The sequence below is a fragment of the Macaca fascicularis genome, chromosome 12 (assembly GCF_037993035.2).
Source record: "Macaca fascicularis isolate 582-1 chromosome 12, T2T-MFA8v1.1".
Lineage (NCBI taxonomy): Eukaryota > Metazoa > Chordata > Mammalia > Primates > Cercopithecidae > Macaca > Macaca fascicularis.
Genome location: NC_088386.1, coordinates 60,940,344 through 60,964,635, shown reverse-complemented (window position 1 = coordinate 60,964,635; position 24,292 = coordinate 60,940,344). Strand labels below are relative to the sequence as shown.

Genomic DNA, 24,292 nt, shown 5'->3' with positions numbered 1-24,292 from the left:
GCACTTAATATATGTATGTATTCTAACATTAATGTATCATTGATGTTAACAAATTTGTTTTGGATTTTCAAACAAAATATTTGCTTCCAAAAAGAAATACTGCAAACTACAGAAAACTGCACCCAAAGATAACATGAAACTTATATATGTGTAATTATATATATAACTGCACATACACAATATTCCAATTATTTAAGAGGTCATATTTATCAATTATGTGACCACTTCAAATGATTTATGTATATATGTGTGTGGAATGATTGTTTATTCAAAGTAGTAACTATCAATACCACAGGAGTATGACCAGGTACAAGAGTATTCTGCCAAAGTTGCAGTTATTGTCTTCCGAGATGAGAATGAATGAGAATATATGAAAATATTAAATGAGAATAATTGAAAGCTGAAAATACAAATTCATTTTATTCCACTCATCATTTCAAGTATGGCATGCAATTAGAGAAATGGCAAACTAAAGAAATGGACTATTAGATTTTTATTTGGGAGTTTGGGATGAATGAGGAAGATTAGTGAAAAACACCTCTAAAGTTTTAAAACACACATTTTTACTACTATATTTCTTAATTGAATAAAAGCACCTCTTCTTACCTACAATGGAGAGAATGACCACCACAAAATCAAAAATATTCCATCCAATAGTGAAATAGTAGTAACGAAGAGAGATCAGTTTCAGCACACATTCTCCAGTGAACAGAACAATAAACACCAGATTAATCCAGTACAGAATGTTTGTCATTTCTTGACTCTGGTCATCGGTTTCCACCATCATGGTGACCATGTTAAGGCAGATGAGGATCATGATGCTGATATCAAAGACTTGTTTGGTTACAAAATCAAAGACCATTCCTTGGAATTTGTTCTGGAACAAATAATACGTAAAAGTTCCATTAGAAACTTTTAAAAAATTGAATTCAATTCTTCTGATTTTAAGAAAGCAACATAAAATTGTTGCTTTTATAAAAACACACCTTTAATTCTCACAACATTTTAGAAAAAAAAAAAATTCCTTGCAAAACCAGTGATTGGAGAGATGAGGTAACTTGCCTTAGGTAAGTAGTGTATATAGGGAAGCTCCAGGTTAGAACTCAAATTTTCTCTCTCTCTTTTTTTTTTTTTTTTTTTTTTTTTTGAGATGGAGTCTGGCTCTGTCACACAGGCTGGAATGCAGTGCAGTGGCGTGATCTTGGCTCACTGCAACCTCCGCCTCCTGGGTTCGAGCGATACTCCTGCCTCAGCCTCCTGAGTAGCTGGGATTACAGGTACACCCCACCACGCCCGGCTACTTTTTGTAATTTTAGTAGAGATGGGATTTCACCATGTTGGTCAGGCTGGTCTCAAACTCCTGACCTCATGGTCTGCCCACCTCGATCTCCCAAAGTGCTGGAATTACAGGCATGAGCCACCATGCCCGGTCTCAAATCTTATCTCTTGATGCTACTGTATAGTACTTATGTGAGGATCAATTGCAATGGAACATTTTACAATGTTCTATTCTATTAAAGGAAGTAGTGTATTTTATTTTTGTTGTATACTTGGAAGAAAATTTTGTATATTGTATATTCAGCTCTATTCAAATGTATTTGTTTTATTTGTACTAACAATGATACCAGGTTTTATAAACTCACCTATTATGTTCTCAGTGCACAGAACACTATCATGTTATGATGGACAGTTAGTAAATATTTGCCATATAATAAAATTTTTCATGCCATGTGTTGTGAGGGTATTAATTTTACTTTAAATAACTAATAAATAAATACTTCTCTAAGTTTTCCTCTCTCTTTTTAAATTTTTCATCTGGTTTCTGACTTTATATTCTCCCACTAAAGCTACAGTATCTTAAATTTCATCTTAAAGTTCAGCTGAGATGCCTTAAAAATTATTATTCAAGAGAAAAAGCTTCAGTGGAAAAAATAGTGAAATCTGACTAAGTTCTGTATTTTATTTAATGGTATTATACCAAAGTTAATTTCTTAGTTGTGAGAACTGATCTATGGTTGCATAAGATGTTAAATTAAGAGGACACTGTGTCTATATTCATTAGAGTATGCATTATGGGTAACTCTTCTGTAAGAATAAAATTGTCTTTTTAAAAGTCACAATGGAAATATTCAATCTTTGCCCTAGTCTATTTGGACCTTATTTCCAAGTACTAACTGCCTTATGTCTTGCTTATGGAATTAAGTCCCCAAACTGTAAAACAGTTCTGATCATTTGTTTCTGCATTGTTACATTTTGCACGTATCTGCTTTGTTTCTCAGGTAATCTAGGGATCCGGTCTTGACTTACCCCTGTTGGGCTGCCTTACTTTACCTTTGCAACTAGAATGACTAATACTCTGCTACATATACACTTAATGGCTTGCTTTCCCAGATCCTGACACTTTTAGTGGCCTGGATTCTACATCCTAGTGTTCTGCCCTCTTTCTATAGGGAGGCTTCCATTACTTCCAATGGCGATTTTTGGACATCAAACACTACTTGTTCTGTTTTGTTTTGCTCTTTCCTCTGAATGTGTATTTGGCCTGCTCAACTAGATTTCTATTACTGCAGCTGGATCTCTCCTCTCAGGGCCTCTTTCAACCTAATGAATGTGTGTAGTTTTAGTTCAAACCTTTCCTTATTAATTCTTAATTTACTGTGGTTTACCTTTCCAAGTCTGGTATGTTCCCCTTACTTCCACCCTCTGATATTTCCTACCTACCACTCTTAGAAGCTTATGAAGGTTCTACTGTATCATTTTACATAGTTTATCTGTCTACTACTCTGTCTAAAACAGATGTCCCCCACCCCTTCTCTGTCTCATGAATTCTAACTCAGTTTTGAGTGTAAAGCACTTAGTGCTCTCAGAAAACTGAGTTTTTTCGTTGATCATAAAATGTATGGCATTGTATTGCAAATGGTTTGCTCTTATTCAATTTTAGTTTTCTTTCTCTTCCACTTGTTTCGAGGCCCCTCAAAAGCAGAGCAGTGCCATTTTTCTCTCAGATATGCCTCCTAGAGTATAGTAAGTTAAAAATATATTAAAAGCAGAAATTAGTTCTTAATTTTAATATCACCATGACCAATAAAAAGCTCCTTAGATTCCCTACTCATAGAGTTGTCCAATGGGACAGACACTCAATGTACAACTGCAATCCCAAGTCTCTGTGTTCTGTTCTCCCGTTTAAATCCTAGGGTGTCAAATATGTTGGAACAAGATGGATAATTCTGAAGATCTTACCAAAAATTTATGTTCTCTAACTTCATCTTGGCTCTTCACATTTAACAATTAGCAATCGTTTGTCCTTCATTTTCTCCAGAGATAATTCCAAACTTCTCATAAATTTCCACTCTCTTGCCCTCTATTTTTACTTTTTTTTTTTTGAGAACATTAAATTTAAACAGTTTAAATACACTCCTCTATTTCCCTTTGCATTTCATATTATCTCAATTTCCACGTTCTTTTCATATATTACTCCAAATTCATTAGAGGACTCAGCCCCTTTTTCTTTCTAAACCTACCCTAGACCACTATGTTCTTGTCCCACATCTTGTGCATTTTTATGCCATAATTATTCCCTCTCTTCGATCTTTTCCTCTCTAAAATTCCTTTTGCTTTGCTTTGAACCTAATCTCTCAATCTTAAGAAACCTTTATTTTGCTACTTCTTCTAAATATTCATCATTTATTTCCCTTCCTCCTTCCTCTCACTCTCTTACTCTGCCTTGGTTGCCAAATTCTGCAAACTAGTATCTCCAGTTTTCTCACCACTCATGTCCCTTCTTCCTTTCCTGCATGGCACCAGTATTCATCCAGTTGTGCAAAGCAGAAACACACCAGTCATTCTTGTTGGTTCCTTCTTTAGCTCCCATATTCAATTAATAGACAAACTTTTAAATTTCACTCTGGTGATAGCTCACAAATCCATCCATTTTTATTAATCTCCACATCACTATGGTTCAGGCTACCTACCATCTCTGAAATAGCTCCAAAACAAGTCTACAATGTATTCACACAGCCTGTATGAAGCTGATTGAGTGATCAACACAAAGCCCAGACTGACTGGGTCCATTTTAATGGTTTCTTACTGCTCTTAGGATGAAAACAATTCTTGAACATGGCCTCCAAGGCCCAGAAAAGTTTGGGCTTATCCTAACCTCTTTATTCTCAGTGTGTCCCAAATGAACCTTGACTTTCTGCACTCCAATCTCACCAGTCCTCCTACATAAGGACCTTCACATATTCCTTCCCCTTCTACAGGGCTCTTCTCATCCCACTCTGGCTATTGATGCTTTCTATTCTTTTTCCATCCTCAGCTAGTGTATTATATTAACAAAGCCTTCCCTAAACTTCCTTGATTAATCGGTACCCTCCCTATAATCAGTTCTCACAGCTGAATGTATCCCTTTTTTCCTGGGAGGTTTCCATTTTTTGGCATGACTATTTGATTACTATCTGTTGCATTAACTAGACTCCAAACTGTTCAATATTTAAGTTCAAATGCCTGGCATACTGCATAGTATATATTGTCAATGAAGAATATGTGGACTTTACCAGTTACTTCCTAAGTTGTCAAATTGTCACTGATAACATTCTAGCTGAATGTGTTGAACTTTTTCCACGTACCCCTACCACTACCCAGGTAAATCCATGTCATCTGATGGAAGTAAACACAATCTCATTTCTTCATTGATTTATTTCTTCCTATATCTTGGTGAAGTATGCACGGTCTTCTGAGAATTTTGTTTTATTCTCTATTCTAATTATTTTTCAAAAATGAATCTGTGCTTCAGAGCTCAACTGAATTTTGTTCTGACAATTCTAAAATCCTTTTCTCAGTCTGGACATTTCATAGGCTCTGACACTATTTTTCCCAATGCCTTCATATGACTTCAGTTTATGATAGTGGAACCAACAGTCTCACAAAACATCAACAGGTTTATGTTTTAGATTCTCTGTTATCTACATGTCCTCCCTCTTTTCCTGTGTTTCATAGGTGCTTCATCCCAATTGAGTCTTCTTATTGGCTAACTTCACTCCTGGAGTAGTTCCAGTCCAGTTGGTGTGACACAGATTATGGACTCATCTTCTTGTATATAAGTGTTTATCTTCCTGTCTATGGCCCAGGGTTATTTTGCCTCTAACATTTTTCCACACCAGTCTCTAGGTTAAACTCTCTAAAATCTTTCTTTTCACATTACTAGGCTGTTCTGTTAACTATATTGCATTTGTGTTGCTTAATTAGCACAAATTTCTTCAGACTTGTATGGTAACCTTGACTCATTTAACTTGGAAAACCAAGGTTTACTACTCACTAATTCAAATGCATCACTATTCTCCGCTGATATATTTATCTATATGGCTATGAAGTATACATGTTCTCATATAGTAAATGTTCTCTGCGTCTCTCTCTATTCATTCAAATTGTATTATTTCCTAAAGACTAGGCTCAAATTGTACACCCTTTATGTTTGACCCAATATAGCTATCCATTTTCTTTGAGTTATTGGCCGGCTTACCAACTGAACACTTAATTATGGTCTGTTTTATATTGTCACCAATAAATTTATAGAGTCAAGATTTCTGAGAAACACTGAAGTGTTTTATACCATGTATATCTTGGGGAAGATGTTCTGAGACTTATATATCTGAGCTAGTCCTTCAGGAGTGATAGACAAACTTAGCGATTTTCCTGGCAGCAACTCCCTGCAGCAGCCAAACTGAACAAATAGTATCACTGGCAAATATACACCTGGAAGAGCCATAAAAAGCCCTTAAAAGAATGCTATCATCTCATTTAAGGGTGGGATAGTAGGAGAAAATATGAAGCTGGCCTTTTTTTTGTTTAACCAGAAAAAAGCAAAACCTGTGGCCTGTTTCATTAATGATTCCATTCAATCTGCAGAGTTGAACAAAAACTGAGGCCGATCTGGGATGTACCAATTATTCTAATCCGTCTCCTCTGTACTCTGAGAACATTTAATATTTTCACATTATGTATGTATGTATGTATGTATGTATTTTCTTTTTTATGTTATTAGAAGCTTCTTAATGACATCAGCTTGTATGATACTACTGGCACTTAAGTATAGCAAATTTTATTCCTATGTATTTTATATGTTTACATATAAAATATGTTATGCCTTATATAATTTAAACATTACATATGTAAAATACATTTATTCAAGCTATTTAGACTAGCTAGTCACATGATTAAGGTAAAAAAACTGTGTTACAAAGCCACAAAAATAGCTAGTTTCTAGAAATTCTGGGTGTGAAAATGTTAGGTAACATAGCTTTAACAGGCAATGAAAATATACTATTCTTACAGCAGGTCGAGGTATGGGTTTTTGTGGTTTCTTTGAACCCAGTTTTTTCATTGCATTGTAGTATTTCTTCTGTTCTTCTGTCATAAAAATGTCTTGACCTCCAAAGTAAAGAAATGAAAGCAAAACTTGTTAAAATTGTGTTCTTTGCTGGCTATAAAATCCACCTTAGTAATCATGTAAAAATTGGCTCCCACATTTCATTCTATTGTTGCTAATATCTGTATTTATGGAGATGCCTTTATTCAATACATAAATTATGCCATATTAGTCATATTTCTAGACTAAAAATATCAAAAATACACTATCTGAATTATTAATTTCTTTAAAGCTTATCCGTTATCAAATATCTCAAAATAATTTCTGAATTTTATATTTTTTTTGGTGATTGCATTTTGGAGGCTAAAGGAAACAGTATGAAATATTTAGTTCATATTTCAGAGCAAATATGAAGTTTTAATATACTTATCTTCTTTTTCTGTTGGTTGAAGTTGTCTATGATGACACCAATGAAAAGATTCAAGGTAAAGAATGAACCAAAAATAATAAAGATGACAAAATAAAGATACATGTACAGGTTGTCTTCATACTTGGGTTGCAATTCTACCTAAAAAATATGAAGAATTGTAACCATTATATCTAATACTTGTTTCATAAAAAGCACACCAGTAAGTTTTCAATTATCTAAGCATGTTTTAATCCCTGGAATGAAAAGAAACAAACATTAAACAGATTTTATGAGCCTTCAAATCTCACATGCTTATTGAAGAGTTCTGCAAGACTATTCATTACCTGAGAAAATGAAATAACTCGTATAGAAGTCTGAAATATTATAGACAATTTCATCCAATAAATGCCCAGATTATGAATGCACTTTCCTTTGTAAGCAAAGTTCCCAACACCGCATGCAAATTAAAGATTTCCTCTTCTTACAAAAGAGATGTCAGCGTCACATTATTCTATGTCACAACTTTTAAGATTTACTTTCTCTGCCTCAGTTTTCTCATCTGTGAAATGAAAATAATCAAACCTAAACCTCATAGTGTGGTTGTAAAGATTAACTATATTAACATATAATATGCTTAGAACAGTGGCAGTCAGTAGTAATTACTAAGTGTAAGGGTTTGGTATAATACATTTCTTTAGATAGGCAAGAATCATTGTATTATGTCTGCATGGAGGTATATAGGTTGATCTTTCCTTTCTGAAAATGAGTCTATTGCTTTATCCTATTCAGTAGGGACAGTTTCTGTAACAATGATACTATCACTTGTCTAGCCCACTTTTGATTAGAAAAATGTGTGATAGTAGGTTTGAGCTTTAGGTCTAATAGGTCTAATAGGACATTGTTCTAACCAACTCAGTTAACCAATCCCTGATGATGATAATAGATTGATAATAGATGCAAGTGATAACCCACTGTGTTATTAAATCAATTTAGAGGATTATGACCAGCATAATTTTTTTTTCTAATGAAATACAGCAAAATGGAAAATATCAGAAATAATGTAAAACTACTTATTCTTTGATGAGATTTTATTTGTGTGTGAGTTTAGTTACCAGTGATGTAAAATTATATTTTTAAAATTCTTGAAAGACAATATACATATAGGAAAGTGCATAATACATAAATGCAAAATATAATACATTTTTATAAGTGAAATCCATAACCTAGGTCACTCCTACGACTTCAGAAACCCTTGGTGTATCCTTCTCAAACATAAACTCCATCACCCCTGCTAGAGGTAGTCATTATCCTGACTTTTATGATAATTATGTCCTGGTTTTTTCTTTCGAGTTAACACCTCAGTATGCATTTTTGAACAATAAGCTTAGTTTTGTCAACTTTGAACTTTAAGTAAGTAGAATTATAGTATCTGTCTAGTTTCTTTAACTCAATGTTATATTTTTAAGGCTCATCCATGTGGTTGTATATAGCTGTATTCATTCATTTTCATCACTATATACTATTCATTTATTTGCCTATTTCTACTATTTTTTATTTGCTCCCAGTTTTTTCAAGTGAAAAAAAAATTATATTCATCTTTGTACATAGATTATCCTAAACATGTGCATAAGTTTCTTTAGGATACATTGTTCAAAGTAGAATTGCAGAATTAAAAAATATCTTTAACTTTCTCAAATAACGTGATCATACCCAACTGTTTTTAAAGGATTATTTGTCTATTTTTTTTTTCCTATCAGCATTGTATGAGTGTTCTTATTGCTGTTTATCCTTGGTAAAACTTGGTATTGTCAGACTTTTTAGTATCGCCAATCTGGTAGGTGTGTAGATAATGTTTTATTTTGGTTTAAATTTGCATTTCTCTGATGCAATTTACTAATTAAAGTAAGATCCAGCAACTTTTCATAAATATAGTGCTCAATTGACTTTCATTTTTCTAATATGCTTGTAATTCCAGGAGTTTTGCAGCAGAAAAGGTCTGCTAAGTTATTAAAGAAGAAACTGAAAAAGTGTCATGCCATACAAGCTATTGATAAGGAAGGTGGAGAGAGCTTTGAATTAATCAAAAAGGTAAGAAACTACTGTGGAAAGTGGGTATGAGCCATTATTTGTGGTCAGGGTTCAAAAACTTGTTTTACCATTTAATGCATTAAGCTTCTTTGCTTCAGTGCTAAAATAGAGCTAGTATCCCCTATACAATAACGTTGTTATTCAGGATTAAATGGGATAATGTGAGAAAGTCCTTGGCATAGTGAGTAGTGATAAACAACAAACTATTGTTACTATTCAGAAAAATCTCATAACTGGAATTCCTGATAGCACTTACAGAGGATACAATGCAGGGCTTTTCACGTTTTCTTGCTCCCTCTCTGTTTTTATGAAGTGGAAAAAACAAAAAACAAAACCAAACCTCGGGAATTCTTCACTCAGAAAGCTAGCTGCTGGTGCCAGGGAAATAGCATTTTGAGCTTTATTATCATGCTCTGGCATACCAGAAATCAATCTCTCTCTTTTTTTTTTTTTTTCCAAAATATGACTTCATTCCTCATTAAATAGTGAGAAATTAATGAAAATTATAGAAAATAATTCAAAGTACTGGTGTGTATAAAGTAGATTCAGAAAGTCCCTCCCTTCTACCACTTAATCTCACTTTCCCAAGCGAAACACTAAGTTGTTTGTTTATTTTTGTCCCCATTATTAGTCATAGCCTTCCTATTACAAGGAAGATCAAAAGCTGGAGGAAATCTATTACAGATGAAAAGTATTGCCCATGAGAACTTCTAATGCACAAATGACCAGGACTATGAGAGTCAAAAATAAAATGTCTCATTTTGAAAATACAGGCCGGGCACGGTGGCTCAAGCCCGTAATCCCAGCACTTTGGGAGGCCGAGACGGGCGGATCACGAGGTCAGGAGATCGAGACCATCCTGGCTAACATGGTGAAACCCCGTCTCTACTAAAAAAATACAAAAAAACTAGCCAGGCGTGGTGGCGGGCGCCTGTAGTCCCAGCTACTCGGGATGCTAAGGCAGGAGAATGGCGTAGACCCCGAAGGCGGAGCTTGCAGTGAGCTGAGATCCGGCCACTGCACTCCAGCCTGGGCGACAGAGCGAGACTCCGTCTCAAAAAAAAAAAAAAAAAAAAAAAAAGAAAATACATCCAATAAAGTTTTGTGTCAGGTGCCTTGCTAAATACTAGAAAAGATATGTTAAAAGACACATAGTGATTAGAGAAAATCATCCTATGATAAGTTTGAAAGAAATAATATGATTAAATATTTTATCCTTATAATATAGATGTTTTACACATTAAGCACATAATTTTATTTTATTGACAATGTCACTAAATTACAATATTGTAGAAATATACATTTAATCAAATTAAACAATTTCCCTCTAACTAGACTTACATTTCTTGAGTCAACAGCTGCATACATAATATCCATCCATCCCTTAAACGTGGCCTGTAAGAAAAGTCGTATCATTTTCTTTTTTCCCAAAATTATAATTTTAGAAAATAAATTCGATAAGAATAATTGATCAAGATTCTATTTGACCTGTATTCAATATAGGCATATAAATAAGCTTGAAATTTGTATGTACTTTTTAGGCAATGTTTTATAATATGCATTGAAAATACTTTAACTTTATATTCCTCTATAACATCTTATGTGCATATTTAACCCCATGTATAATTAAATAATGATCTACTGTAACAATATGCTATCATAAAAACAATATTGACAATGTTTTACTCTGATGTGCTTATATAAAAATATATCATGTAATTTGATGACAAGATTTCATGTATATAGTATCAGCATCAGACAAGTTCAAAAATATGCTGCATTATTTATCTTAATGCTTTCTTTTCTACCTATTTTTTTCTAAATGATTATTACCAATCACTGATCATGACAGTTTATTCTTGAAAACCTTCTTAATATTGTTGAACATATTATTTTGAGGTAATTACTCTATAAGAGGCAGCAGTTTCCTAATCTGAAAACAATATATTCCACTGCATTTCCTTTTTAAAATATTTGTTTTCTGTGCCGTTGACATAGTAATCTTGAAACCAAAACTTCTGTACGTTTTTTTTCAGTTCCTTAGTGCCACAGGCTCTGCCCCTTTCCTGACTATTTTAATAGTCATGAGGATCGTGTAAGTGGATTGTGTCCGGGAGCTAGTGGATATTTAATACTGCAGTCAGTCAAATAGCTGAATGAATTCTTATGAGTGCATAGCAGACACAAAATAGTCTCAATTGGAAAGTTTTCATTTGCAAGAGAGCAATTTTCCTATCTGAAAGTCTCTCTCTTTCTCTGTCTACACACACGCATGCGGACACACACACACACACACACACACACACACCCCTTTTCAACCCCCCTTGGGGCCAGCACTTCTTTCCTCAGAGTAGGAAGGGAGGAAAACAACGAGTGCCTAGATAAAACACCCAGTGAAAAGGACTTGTGCTGTGCCACCAAATGCATAGTCGGGAGACAATGAAGTTTTTAGAACTATCATGTTTCCAGCCTGGGGCAGAAAAGATCATTCAATCATGGTAAGAGGAACCTAGGCAGATGGGCCTAAGGAAGTATTTGTAAACACTGAGGAAGAAGAATTTTATTTTATTATTTTATAGTATTTTATCATTTTTATATGGTTTTAGTGCATCTATATAGAGTTCCTAAAATGTATATGCGTTTTTGTTTCAGTTGCTTTTCAAAAATATATTCATTTTTTAAATTGACAAATTAAAAATGAATATATTTATGTTGTACAAAATGATGTTTTCAAATATATGTATATTGTGTAATGGCTACTTCAAGCTAAGTAACATATATATCGCTTCATATACTCATTTTTTGTGATGAGAAAACATGATATCTACTCTCTTAGCTATTTTCAAGTATATATTATGATTAACTATAGTCACCATGCTGTACAATAGCTCTACAGAATGTATTCCTCTTGTCAAACTGAATTTTGTATCCTTTGACCAACATCTCCCATTATCCTATAGCCCTTGGTGATTGTCATTCTGCTTTCTGCTTCTATGAGTTTGTGTTTTTTAGATTCCATATACAAGTGACATCATGTGTCATTTGTCTTTCTGTGCCTGGCTTATTTCACCTAATATCCTCCAGGTGAATCCAAGTTGTATAAAAGGACAGGATTTCCTTCTTCCTTTAAGACTGAATAGTATTTCTTTGTGTATATATATATATATATATATACACACACACACACACAAACATATACATCCAATAAGTTTTTAAATGATTATTACCAATCACCAATCATGAGGGCTTATTTTTGAAAATCTTTTTAATATTGTTGAACATACTGTTTTAAGACACTCTGTAAAAAGAAGCAGTTTCCTAAACTGAAAACAAATACATTCAAATGCATTTACTTTTTGAAATACTTTTCTGTTGTGTGGACACAGTAATTCTGAAAACAAAAGTCTTGTACATTTTCTCAGTTTCTTAGTGCCACAGGCTCTGCCCCTTCCCTGACTACTTCTATATACACACACACATATAGACATACACTTTTGATATATATGTGCATATACATATACACATATATAGTGTGTGTATTTATATCTATATGTGTGTATATAGAAATATGTGTGTGTATATATATACATATAATATACATAGTAATTCTGAAAACAAAAGTCTTGTACATTTTCTCAGTTACTATGTATATTATATGTATATATATATACACACACACACAGTTTTCTTTATCCATTTATCTGTTGATGGACAATTAGGTTGTTTCCATATTTTGGCTATTGTGAATAGTGTTGCAGTGAGTGTGAGAGTGCAGATATCTCTTTGACGTGTTGATTTAATTTCCTTTGGATATATACCCAGTAATGGAATTGCTGGATCATATAGTAGTTCCACTTTTAGTTTTTTGAAGAACCTCTGTACTGTTTTCCATAAAAGCTATACTAATTTATATTCCTGCCAACAATGTACAAGGGTTCCCTTTTCTTCACATTCTTGCCAACATTTATTGTCATTTATCTGTTTGATAATAGCCATTCTAACAGGTGGATATCTCATTATGAGGAAGAAGAACTTTACATCCATTTTAATTACACGTCATGGAAAATAACAAAGTGATTACTTACTACTTGAAGTAGAGACAGATATCCAAGTCCCACGTTATCGAAGTTTACTTTCACATTTTTCCACCTGGCAGTTTGATTGCTTTCAATGAGAGCTTTGCACTCGCTGTAGTTGTTAACCACGCTTACATCAAACATCTCTCCAGTGGTGTAGTTAATACAATGGTAAAACTTGCCAGCAAAGAGATTCACTCCCATTATACTGAATATTAGCCAAAAGATCAGACAAACCAGAAGTACATTCATGATAGATGGAATGGCTCCTAAAAGAGCATTTACAACCACCTGGCACAGGATGAGAAGGAAGAGTAAGTGAAAAGCCGACAACAAATATTTACTTAGTTTTAAACATTATTACAAAAACAGTCAAATGATTAAAAAAATCTGTTTCAATTGAATATTGGGAAGAAACTGGACTCTAATAGCTCCAACTAAGAATTTTAAAATTATAAATCAGAAGACTATCAAGGAATTTTATATTGGAGAATGTTTTCTCAAGAGGTAATAATATACATGTAGCAAATTTACCTCAAAGGATGGAACTAACAGTAAATGCCAAAAATAATTAAGAGTATAAATAGTGACATGAATATAGAAGTCAACAACACTTTAAAAAAATCGTACAAACCATACAATTTGCTGCCCAAAGAGTGTAAAAGAGACCACTTGGGGATCAAATTCCACACAGAAAATACAAAAAGTATTCTGGTACTGAAAGTTTGATACCTTTTGTTTATTAAGCCTTCTACTGCAAAAACTTTTCTTTCAAATTGGTAAAGTAAAAAGAATTTAACAGCTAATAACTCTTTTCTATGTAACCATGCATATACAGACACTCACAGACACACATCTACACACACCATTCATCTCTGGTTGTCATTGTAACATGCAGATGAAGTCTAAGTAACTACTTTCAAATATTACAAAAAGTATCATTTTTAAAAAATCCCCTTTGAATCAGCTAAAACCACTGAGACAAGGCATCATCATTTTCTAGGTGGTGGGTATGTGGTCTCAGGTTTTGTGCCTCAGGGGATGACAAATGTCAGCACAAACTCCTCTGTTCTTTTGTACTACCCTTCTAAATGAGCGTTAGATTTCCAGTTGACCTACTTTTTAGCCATCTCAGCCTGTGTTTAAGAACTAAAAGGCCTGATTCAAACATCAAAAGGCTCAAAGTGTATCACAGCGGAGTAGTGAAGAAATGATGAGTAACGATTTGGTAGGCTTAAACTATAGCGAGTAGGATTTCCTGCACATTTATAAATGAAGTGAACATAAATAATCTTGATTCAAATCAGCAGCATAACTATAGAGATTTTTCCAAGTGAAAATCTAGCTAATTAGAAACAGTCCCTCTGGCATTATTATACTCTGTGAGTGACTCCAGCAGTGCCAAGTATTATGGACATCTGGTAAATATTATTTTTGATTGATTAGCTATGTCAGTATGAATGTGTGGGACACAAATTTTCCATAAATTTGACATTTCTATGATACAAAGTGTCAGTCTGCTCTCAATAATAATTCTGACAATTTCTAAGGCATTCAGTCTTACCCTCATTCCTTCAAACCGGGACAAGGCTCTCAGTGGCCTCAGAGCTCTTAGTGTTCTGAGGGATTTGATGGCACCAAGTTCTGAGTAACCCAAGGCATTTGCAGTTAAGCTAACCAATGAGACCTATACAGAAAAAGCAACACAATTTTCTTATTTACATACAAAAATGTCTACACAGTTCAGCCTTGCTCTATGCAATGAATCAGTAATTCTCAAGCTTTCATGAATTTCAAAATCACCCAGGGGTCTTGTTAAAAACACCAATAGCAGAGTCTGAGTTAGTAAGTTTGGGGAAAGGCCTAAGAATTTGCATTTCTACAGGTTCCCAGGGTGAAGTTAATGATACTAGTCTGTGAACACTTATAAAAAAGAAGCCCATATATGTGTTCTATTTTAAGATTCTTGGTAGGAAATGTTTTTGAAAAATTAAAAGTAAAGAAAAAAAAAGAGAGAAAAATGTGATCTTCCTCTACACATCTGTAAAACTTATTTCTGTATCATTTCTAATAATATTGATCAGATCTGAAATGGAAAGAAACATTTGATACACAAGTAAACTATGCAAACCACTGGTGAATATGAGCATGAACACATTTAAAAAGGTCTAGGCCTCTAAAAAGCAGCTTTGACTTTTTACAAATTTCAGTGTGAAGGACATGATATCATTAATTAGGTCAGACCAAATTAGTGAATAAAAAAAGTTGAGATTTTATGATAAATTAGAAATTGCAAGAACAATGTTGTCTTTAGTTATTCATACAGATGACCAATGTAGTTGATAAAAATTATAAAGTCTTAGCTAAAAAGGAAAAGAAAACTGTTCAGGGGAACATACACATGTCCAATTTCCTTTGAAAACATAGAGAAAAATTATTAAAATTATATAAGCTAAGTAAAGATATTTTGTTCTAAAGTGCACCTGAATTTCAAAAGCAGGTAAATAAAAATAAATATGCAATATAGTTTTGCAGAGTATGGTGTTAATATATATTTGAAAAATATATTTTTTAAGCAAAATAAGTGAAGCACATTGAAAGTTGTTACAAAAAACAACTTATTCAAAACAATTTTGCATGTGCAATTTGAAAGTGAAGCCTCTTGAATACAGAAAACAATGAGCTATAAAATTATGTCTTACATAGTTAATATAGTTCCCTTAAAATCCAAACTTTTAGGCTTTGTAAGTCCCTTCTTAACAGATAATTGAAAAATAGTTACTGAATTATCATGACTGGTGAAGCTTTTCTGTATTTAAGATATGAGGACCTGTAGTACTTTACCTTCTCTGAAGACAGAACCAAAAAGAGATAAGCATAAGTTAAAGGACGAAAGATAAAAGTTAGACAGAGGAAAATATTCTGAATGAAGTAGTATTTACTGACTGAAAAGAGGTTGTAAAACATTCAATTTTATGTGACTTGTGTAGCTAAATGTGAAAAAGGAGATACATATAGGCCTTCTCTTTCTGGGACATTGCAGCAATCTCCTAATTGGTGTTTTAATCTCTAAATAATCTCCTTTCTATTCCATCATTCACACCTCCACCTAACTTCCCTCCCTAAAACAACAAGTTGGTCTTGTCACTTCCCTATACGTAATTCTTCAATAGCTTCTTCTTTATTAAATCATAAGTCCAAATTTCCTTGGATGGCACCTCAGGTTCTTCAAACTCTTCTCTAACTTATCTTTCTTACCTCATCATCCCATTACAAAGGCTTACCTCACCCTATCTACTTGTTTCTGGAACCCGCCCTGCATGTCATGCACCAATGTTTTAAGGAATCCATGTTCCTCCCTGTTGCGGGAAGTCAGGGACCGCGAACGGTGGGACTGGCTGAAGCCACGGCAGAAGAACAGAAATTGTGAAGATTTCATGGACATTTATTAATTCCTCAAATTAATACTTTTATAATTTCTTACGCCTGTATTTACTTTAATCTCTTAATCCCGTCATTGTCATCTTGGTAAACTGAGGAGGATGAACGTCGCCTCAGGACCCTGTGATTGTGTCAACTGCACAAATTGTAGAGCATGTGTGTTTGAACAATACGAAATCTGGGCATCTTGAAAAAAGAACAGGTTAACAGCGATGTTCAGGGAACAAGAGACGTCACTTTGAACTGACCGCTGGTGAGCCGGAACAGAGCCATATTTCTCCTCTTTCAGAAGCAAATAGGAGAAATATCGCTGAATTCTTTTTCTCAGCAAGGAACATCCCTGAGAAAGAGAATGCACCCTGAGGGTGGGTCTATGAACGGCCCTCTCAAGGCGCGCCGTCTTTTATGGTGGAGGCTGAAGGGATGAAAAAAGCCCCGGTTTCCTGTAGCGCTCCCAGGCATATTAGGACGCGGAAATTCCCGCCTAATAAATTTTGGTCAGACAGGTTGTCTGCTCTCAAACCCTGTTTCCTGATAAGATGTTATCAGCGAGGATGCATGCTGGAAACTTCATTAGCAATTTTAATTTCGCCTCATCCGGTGGTCCTGTGATGTCGCCCTGCCTCCATCTGCTTTGTGATATTTTATTACCTTGTGAAGTGTGTGATCTCTGTGACCCACACTCTGTTCGTGCACTCCCTCCCCTTTTGAAAATCGCTAATAAAAACTTGCTGGTTTTAGGGCTCGGGGAACATCGCGGATCCTGCCGACATGTGATGTCTCCCCCGGACACCCAGCTTTAAATTTCTCTCTCTTGTGCTCTTTCCCTTTGTTTCTCAACCCAGCCGAGATACTTAGGAAATAGAAAAGAACCACGTTAAACATGGGGAGCGGGTTCTCCCGATACCTCCCTCAGCTGTGCCTGCTGGCATTCACATCTCTTAAGCTCCAGCTCACACTCCACTTCCCTCTTGAAGCCTTTCCTCCTCCCTCCCTAAAGAGGTGGCACTTCTTGCCCCCCAGGTCACTGTGTGCAGAATCACGTGACTAGGACATGCGCCCTGCAATCTGTGCTCTCCTTCCTGTGCCTGTGGGGTCAACAGCAAGAAGGCCCCTCAGTGCCCCTCAAACCTGGCACCAGCCACAAGGGCCTGGGGCAACATCGGGACGTCTTTGAAGGTAGAGGGGGGGGGAAAAAAAGAGGTGGCACTTCTAATACAGGTGTCGACTTACTGTGTACACATCTGTCCTCACTTTTCAACTGTAAGCTCCTGCAGGACTGGAAAAATGACTTATTGACATTTGTATCTTTCATAATGAAATAGATGAGCAATAAGCATATTTGATTTAAAGCAAAGTATTGATCAGTTTAATATACTATCATAATAGTTTTCTTAAATCTAAAAAGGTAAATATCAGAGTACTTTGGGTAATATGATCATTAACTGCGGGACAACTAGATTTCTCTTAAGAGTTTCCTTATATCCAAGTAGTGTTAACTTAATACTTTTATCCTTACATTGATATATTAAGTTTCAGATATTTTTATTATGGATTTGCCAACCTATGATAGGTACATACAGAAAATAGAGAAAAGAAATAGTATCATGCATAATCCCATTATACAAATAAAAGAATGGTTATAGTTTTGGTGCATTTTATATTGTTTGTAATGTCCAGACATATGTAGTTTTAAATATTATTTATGTTCTTCCTTTATTGCCAAAGACTGTTAATGTAATTCTGCATGTAACCTTTATATGTTTAATAGTAGTAGTATATTTAATAGTAGATTTACCTCATATTCAATTATACAAAAATCCTCATATTTTAGTACTTCATCTTATTTTATTTTAACACCAATGTAGTTTAATAAAACCTTTGGCTGCTTGGTCAATAGCCAATTTGCTTCTATACCATAGAAATCAAATGTCTCTTGCTTTTTTGGACTTTCCAATTTCTTTGTAATTAATGATTCATCTGTGTGACCTAAACTCAATAGGCTCTAGTGATGACAAAGATACTAATGTCAAAGATACCTGTGAAAAACTTAAATACAGTTATTTTGTGAAATGTGAGCATGCAAAAAGCAAAATTTCTAAATTCATATTTTATTTTGCATCACTAGAAATTTTAAATATTAATTTGAAATTGAATGAATAAGTACAGTATGATGGCCTTTGACTTTTATCTATGAATGTATGTGTATGTGTATTTAAATTGGTAAAAATGTTTTGGGGCATCCTCTCACTGTGAAATGAGAAACATAATTCATATTTGGGCTGATACAGTGTTACTGAGTGCCTACACTGTGTCAGGCACCATTGCTAGAACTAATACATATATGCCAATGAATAAAGCAGCGAAGTGCAGCATACTCACATCAACAATCAGGAAGTCTAGCCAGCACCAGGCATTGGTAAAATACACTTGAAAACCATATGCAACCCACTTTAGCAGCATTTCCAGGATGAATATGTAAGTGAAAACCTTGTCAGCATATTCTAACATGGTCTTAATGGTTTTTCGCTGCTCAATGTATATATCTTCAAAGGCCTGTAAGTCAAAAAATTCTATTAAATTTTATGATCAGAAACAGTCTCTAATTGATGATTTCTTAAAAAAGGAAATGATGCAAGCTTTTATCAGGTGCCTAAGGCTGGAAGGTTTAATGTTTCCCATGGCTGAATTTTACTTCATCATTATCTGATCATAAATGACTGCTGACTGGGCATTTCAGTCAACCCAGGGTTTCAGTAATTTTTAAATTTTGGTCTCAGGGTACCCCCAAAGAGCTTAAAGCTTTTGAGAGACTGCCAGCTGCTTCTCTCTCGATCAGGAGGCAGCGAAACGCCTGGGAGTGGATTGGTCTCATTCAGTGCAGACTCAATGGAACGCACCCTCTAGTAATACAGATATAAAGCAGGGAGGTCCCTCAGCCGACGGAAAAAGGAAAGGATTGTCATTGCTCACTTTCTTGTCTCTCTCTCTCTCTCCCTTCTCTCTCTGTCTGTGTGGGTGGGTGTACGTTTGGAAATTCCCTTTGACAGAATTTTGCAGAGCCCTTGGGAAAGAGTGGGTAACTCATTTGCAGGAAATCCTGAGGCTTCTGGAATGAAAGGACTATTTATCTAACTTGATCTTCCTATCAAAAAAATTATCAGGAAAATCTGGCAGCCTGGATTAAAGACAAAGGAACATTTTCTTTTTTAGATAACAAGAATCAGGGCTTGTAACCAGAGCTCCATATAAGGATCGAAAGGTTTCTGGGCTTTGCTTAGAGCTGAAGCTGTAGACCCCTGAGGAGCCAGCCACTGTGCCAGCACATTTTGCAATTTGGTGAGCACTGAATGGGTGTAACTCAGAACAAAGAGCTCCTACAGCAAAGGTACTAGTCACCGATGAGACTTCATAGTTCTCTCTCTACTTGGCTTTAGAAAGCACATCTGGCAAGGTGCAGTGGCTCACGTCTGTAGTCCCAGCACTTTAAGAGGCCAAGACGGGCAGATCTCTTGAGGCCAGGAGTTCTAAACCACCCCGGCCAACATGGCAAAACCCAGTCTCTACTACTAAAAATACAAAAATTAGCCAGGTGTGGTGGCTCACACCTATAATCCCAGCTACTTGGGTGGTTAAGGCACAAGAATGGCATGAATCCAAGAGGTGGAGGCTGCGGTGAGTTGAGATCAAACCACTGCACTCCAGCCTGGGCAACAGCAAGACTCTGGCTAAAAAATAAAAAAGTAAAATTAAAAAAAAAATAAAGAAAATTAAGCATGGCTGATCCTCTTTAAACTGAGTATATGGCAGGACACAGAATTCTTACTCAAATCAGAATTCGGCTTAGAGGCCTCCAGATCCAATGCAGCAATTCTCCTAATGAAATCAACTCATCAAACACTCTAGTAATTATTAAATTGAAACAGTAAAAGGAATGCAGCCACATTTGTATCACCAATTAAGAAAATAGGTCATATCATTTTTATTATATTAATATTTTGATCCAGTTGATCATTTCATTGAATGAAATCAGACTTAAGTTTGTAATGCCATCGCTTTTCTGCTAGTCAGTAATTAAGTTAGTCTACTTCTTATCATTCACTGTGGTTGGCAATAGTGAATCAGTGTGAAAAAGACAGAGGAGTCCCCTCCAGCATGGAGTTTATGTTAAACAACTCTGATAGGAACAGGAGGCAGAGAAATTCTGGGCAGAAGAGAGCAGGTACCCGGCAAGGACCCCACCCTCAAGCCTGGAACCGTGGCCCAAAGTGAGAATATACATCCTTGTTTTCCCACTTAAATGTTGCCTTTTCCAAAACCACCTATGGTGCACCCTGTCCCCATCCCGTGCCTATGTGAACCCCAGAACTCAGCAGGCAGACAGGAGGAACAGCTGGACATTGGAGACTACAGTTGGACATCAGAAAGAAGTGGCTTGACATCAGAGGGACAGATTGACAGCATAGCTTCGGGGAGGAGTCTGGCTAGGGATGGCCAGACTCCAGGGGAAGATTACCTTCCTGCTCCGTCTCCTTTGCTCCCCTTCCCTCTGAGAGCCACTTTCACTGGCAATAAAATCCCCCACATTTACCATCTTCAAGTTGTTGGTACAACTTCGTTCCTCCTGGACACCAGACATGAACTTGGGTACCACAAGTGCGGGTGCAAAAGGCACTGACCCTCCACTGAACTGTTAACATTTAAGCCATCCATGGATGGCAAAGCTAAAAGGACACTGTAACACTTCCTCTGGGGCTTCAAGGATCCCAGGCACCCTCCCCTAGATGCTCCCGTGGGACCGTTATGGAATTCACTCTTGCCAGTGCCCAAATGCGCTCGCCTTGGCTCCTGCACCCACTCACCTGCGCTCCCCCTCCTGCGAGGGGTGAAGCAGTGAGTGAGTGGAGTTCGCTCCTACCGGCGCCCATGCACTCTAGTTCTCACCTGCAAAGGGGTCAGGGAAATACCGTGCTTCAGTCTGATATTTAGCTGATAATCCTACATCATGTCTACATAACCAGTCTTAGTAAGAACTGCCTCTGATGACTAAAAGTCAGAAAGATCCTTCTTTAAACATTACAAGAAACCCGAATGATCTGAGTTCGGTTCCACCTGAGGGCTACTCCAGACAGAGTAATAAAAATTGCTATTTACTGAGCCTCTCATACTGTGCTAAACACATCACACATATTTCTTCTCATTCTTACAAACATCTTAATTTAAAAGTGGGTAATATGAGTTGATTGAAGGGAAAGGGAAAAGATTTCAGGTGAAACGTGAAGGAGTGGATAGTGCATCACCTACCAGAGCCCCACTGCTCAGCAGAATCATGAAGACAATGAAGGTTTCAAACCAATTGTGCTCCACTATCTTATAGCATGTTTTCCTCAAATTCCACCAGAGTTTCCCTTTGCCTTCTTCTATGCTTATCTGACAACACTTGAACTTCCGTACACAGTCTAAAATACGTGGAAAAAAACAAAGAAAACAAATTACTCTTTGATTAGGTATATTTGTGTTGTGGGAGATTCATCTACAACATTACCTGATAATACATTGTAAATAACATTAACTTTTAAGATAACTTCCACTTACAGAAGCTATCTTAGAATCATCTATATGACTTTTTAATCATTTGTTCAATAAATTTTTTTATGTTGATAGCACTACTATAATGGATTACATTACACTGTAAAAACACAATATATAAAAAATAGAAGAATCAAAAGGAAAATAAACTTACCAAAAGTTGATATTTCCATCCGGTCGTTATCCTATGAGTGTAATTCCACTCTATATGGACCTTTTACATATTTGAATTCTGATTAGTTCACTTATTGGTATAACTATTTCCCATCTTTATTATAAGTAAATAAATTTGTGAAAGATTTCATAATATTTCTCTAAATATGATTACTAGAATTAATATAATTATTCCACTTTTTTTTTTTTTTTGAGAGGGAGTCCAGGCTGGAGTGCAGTGGCCTGACATTGGCTCACTCACTGCAGCCTCCGTCTCCCAGGTTCAAGTGATTCTCCTGCCTCAGCCTCCCGAGTAGCTGGTATTATAGGCATATACCATTACGCCCAGTAGAGATGGGGTCTCACCATGTTTGCCTGGCTGGTCTTGAACTCCTGACCTCAAGTGATCCGCCTGCCTCGGCCTCCCAAAGTGCTGGGATTACAGGCATGAGCCACCGTGCCCGGCCCAATTCCACTATTATTGAATACTTCGTTTGCTTTAAATCTGGCCATTATCAACAACAATCTAATAAACACCTTTCATAATTTCTGGATTGCTGGATCAAAGGCTCTTCAACAAATACTTATTGAGTATCTACTATTGTCAAAAAATTGCACAGAACAAATTATACTACTATAACATGTAAAACATAGCCTTGCCCTTAAAGAATGCACATTTTAAGTTGAGGCAATTTGTCTACAATTCTATAGTTATGGAAAGCAATAATTATCACAAAACAAAGTGTTATGAGAGTTTTCTGGTAAACTTTAATTTTTGAGCTTTATGGAGGAAATGGATTTGGATCTTGAAGGATATGTAAGAGCCATATGTATAAAATGAAGCTGTAAGAATGGAGAAATAATGATATAAGTCAAACTTAGTGACAAGAAAGTCTGTGAGTTGCGCAGAAGGAAATAAGAGTCAAAACTAGAAAAGCAGTTTAAAGCCCAGGGTTTTAGGTGGTTTGATACGCAGCATTGCTATCACCATATATAACTGATCCATACCTCAAACAACATAATTTTAGTTTTCTTCAGAAAATCCTTTTGCGATTACTCCAGTGACATGTTGCTCCATATCATATGACTCATAGTATATTTTGGCATTTTTATGATCTATCTTTTTTCAGAAATAATAAAAAAAAAATTGGCCTTGACTGAAACAGGAGCTGTTACTTAAGGACAAATTTAAATGTACACTTATCAATTAGTACCCATTATAATATCACAAAATAGTGCATCATAAATTACTTCTCTCACTTTCTTATTTATTTAATGTTTAAACCTAAAGAGAGATGTGTGTGATTTGGCTTTCTCTCCTGTAAGATATTTTAGAAGGCCACAGAAGAGCCAGTTAGTAATATTTCTTAGAGTTAAAAATGATTCATAAAAATGAAAATATCTAATTACATAAATTAAACTTTGCCTTTTAAAAAGCTGCATTTCTTTTTCAAACGGCAAATGCAAAAAAAAAAAAAAACAAATAAATGAACAGTTGTTGGGTAGGTACAGATGATTACTAGATAGATAGATAGATAGATAGATAGATAGATAGATAGATAGATAGATAATAGATGGTAGTCAGATAGACAGACATTTAAATAAATAGGAAAAAATGGATAGATAAGAGGATACTCAAGACCACATATGTTATTGTTTTGCTCACCTTCTGTAAAACAGGCTTCAGGTTCAAGGGATTCCTCAGGTTCAACCTCAGGTTGTTCTCCCTCGGCGGGAGCTCCTATATCAACTGTGCTGCCTTCAGATGAACTAGTTGCATTTAGCTTCTGAAAATCAATCCCACAAAAAACCACATTTAATTATTTTCTTTAATCTAAATGTAAAAATTAATTAGGTGTGCCCCCCCATCTTCTGTATGAATTTTCTTGATCTGTAATTTAAGAATAACTTAAACATAATGCCAATCCGCTTTGGTAAAGGTCGGGGGTCACAAGATTAGATACAACACCATAGTATTTTTTTTTCTTTAAAATATGGTGCTAACAACTGAAATAACTTTTGTTTGAGCCTATGTATAGAGATTCTGAAAGAAAATCCTGCAGAAAGCTTATGTAAGCTGCCAGAGTCATATAATCATCTGTGATCTTGCTTTTGTACATTAGCTGCAAATGGTTTGCAAATAGTTTGTTTTATTCTAAAATTGTGACCCAA

The 24,292-nt window shown here is 35.5% G+C and overlaps 1 protein-coding gene across 4 annotated transcripts in view; it reads right to left on the bottom strand.

Moving 5' to 3' along the window:
- The window catches only part of SCN2A (sodium voltage-gated channel alpha subunit 2), a 163,902-nt gene that overhangs the window by 4,684 nt on the left and 134,926 nt on the right, over positions 1 to 24,292 (bottom strand). For all 4 annotated transcript variants that reach the window (XM_065525595.2, XM_065525593.2, XM_065525596.2 and 1 more), the window contains exons 18-26: positions 23,787 to 23,907; positions 21,683 to 21,837; positions 18,761 to 18,934; positions 14,502 to 14,624; positions 12,947 to 13,228; positions 10,203 to 10,256; positions 6,795 to 6,932; positions 6,329 to 6,433; positions 607 to 877 (exon numbers count right to left, since the gene is read on the bottom strand). In XM_065525595.2, coding sequence (XP_065381667.1) covers positions 607 to 877; positions 6,329 to 6,433; positions 6,795 to 6,932; positions 10,203 to 10,256; positions 12,947 to 13,228; positions 14,502 to 14,624; positions 18,761 to 18,934; positions 21,683 to 21,837; positions 23,787 to 23,907 — 1,423 coding nt within the window. The remainder of the gene's footprint in view (positions 1 to 606; positions 878 to 6,328; positions 6,434 to 6,794; positions 6,933 to 10,202; positions 10,257 to 12,946; positions 13,229 to 14,501; positions 14,625 to 18,760; positions 18,935 to 21,682; positions 21,838 to 23,786; positions 23,908 to 24,292) is intronic.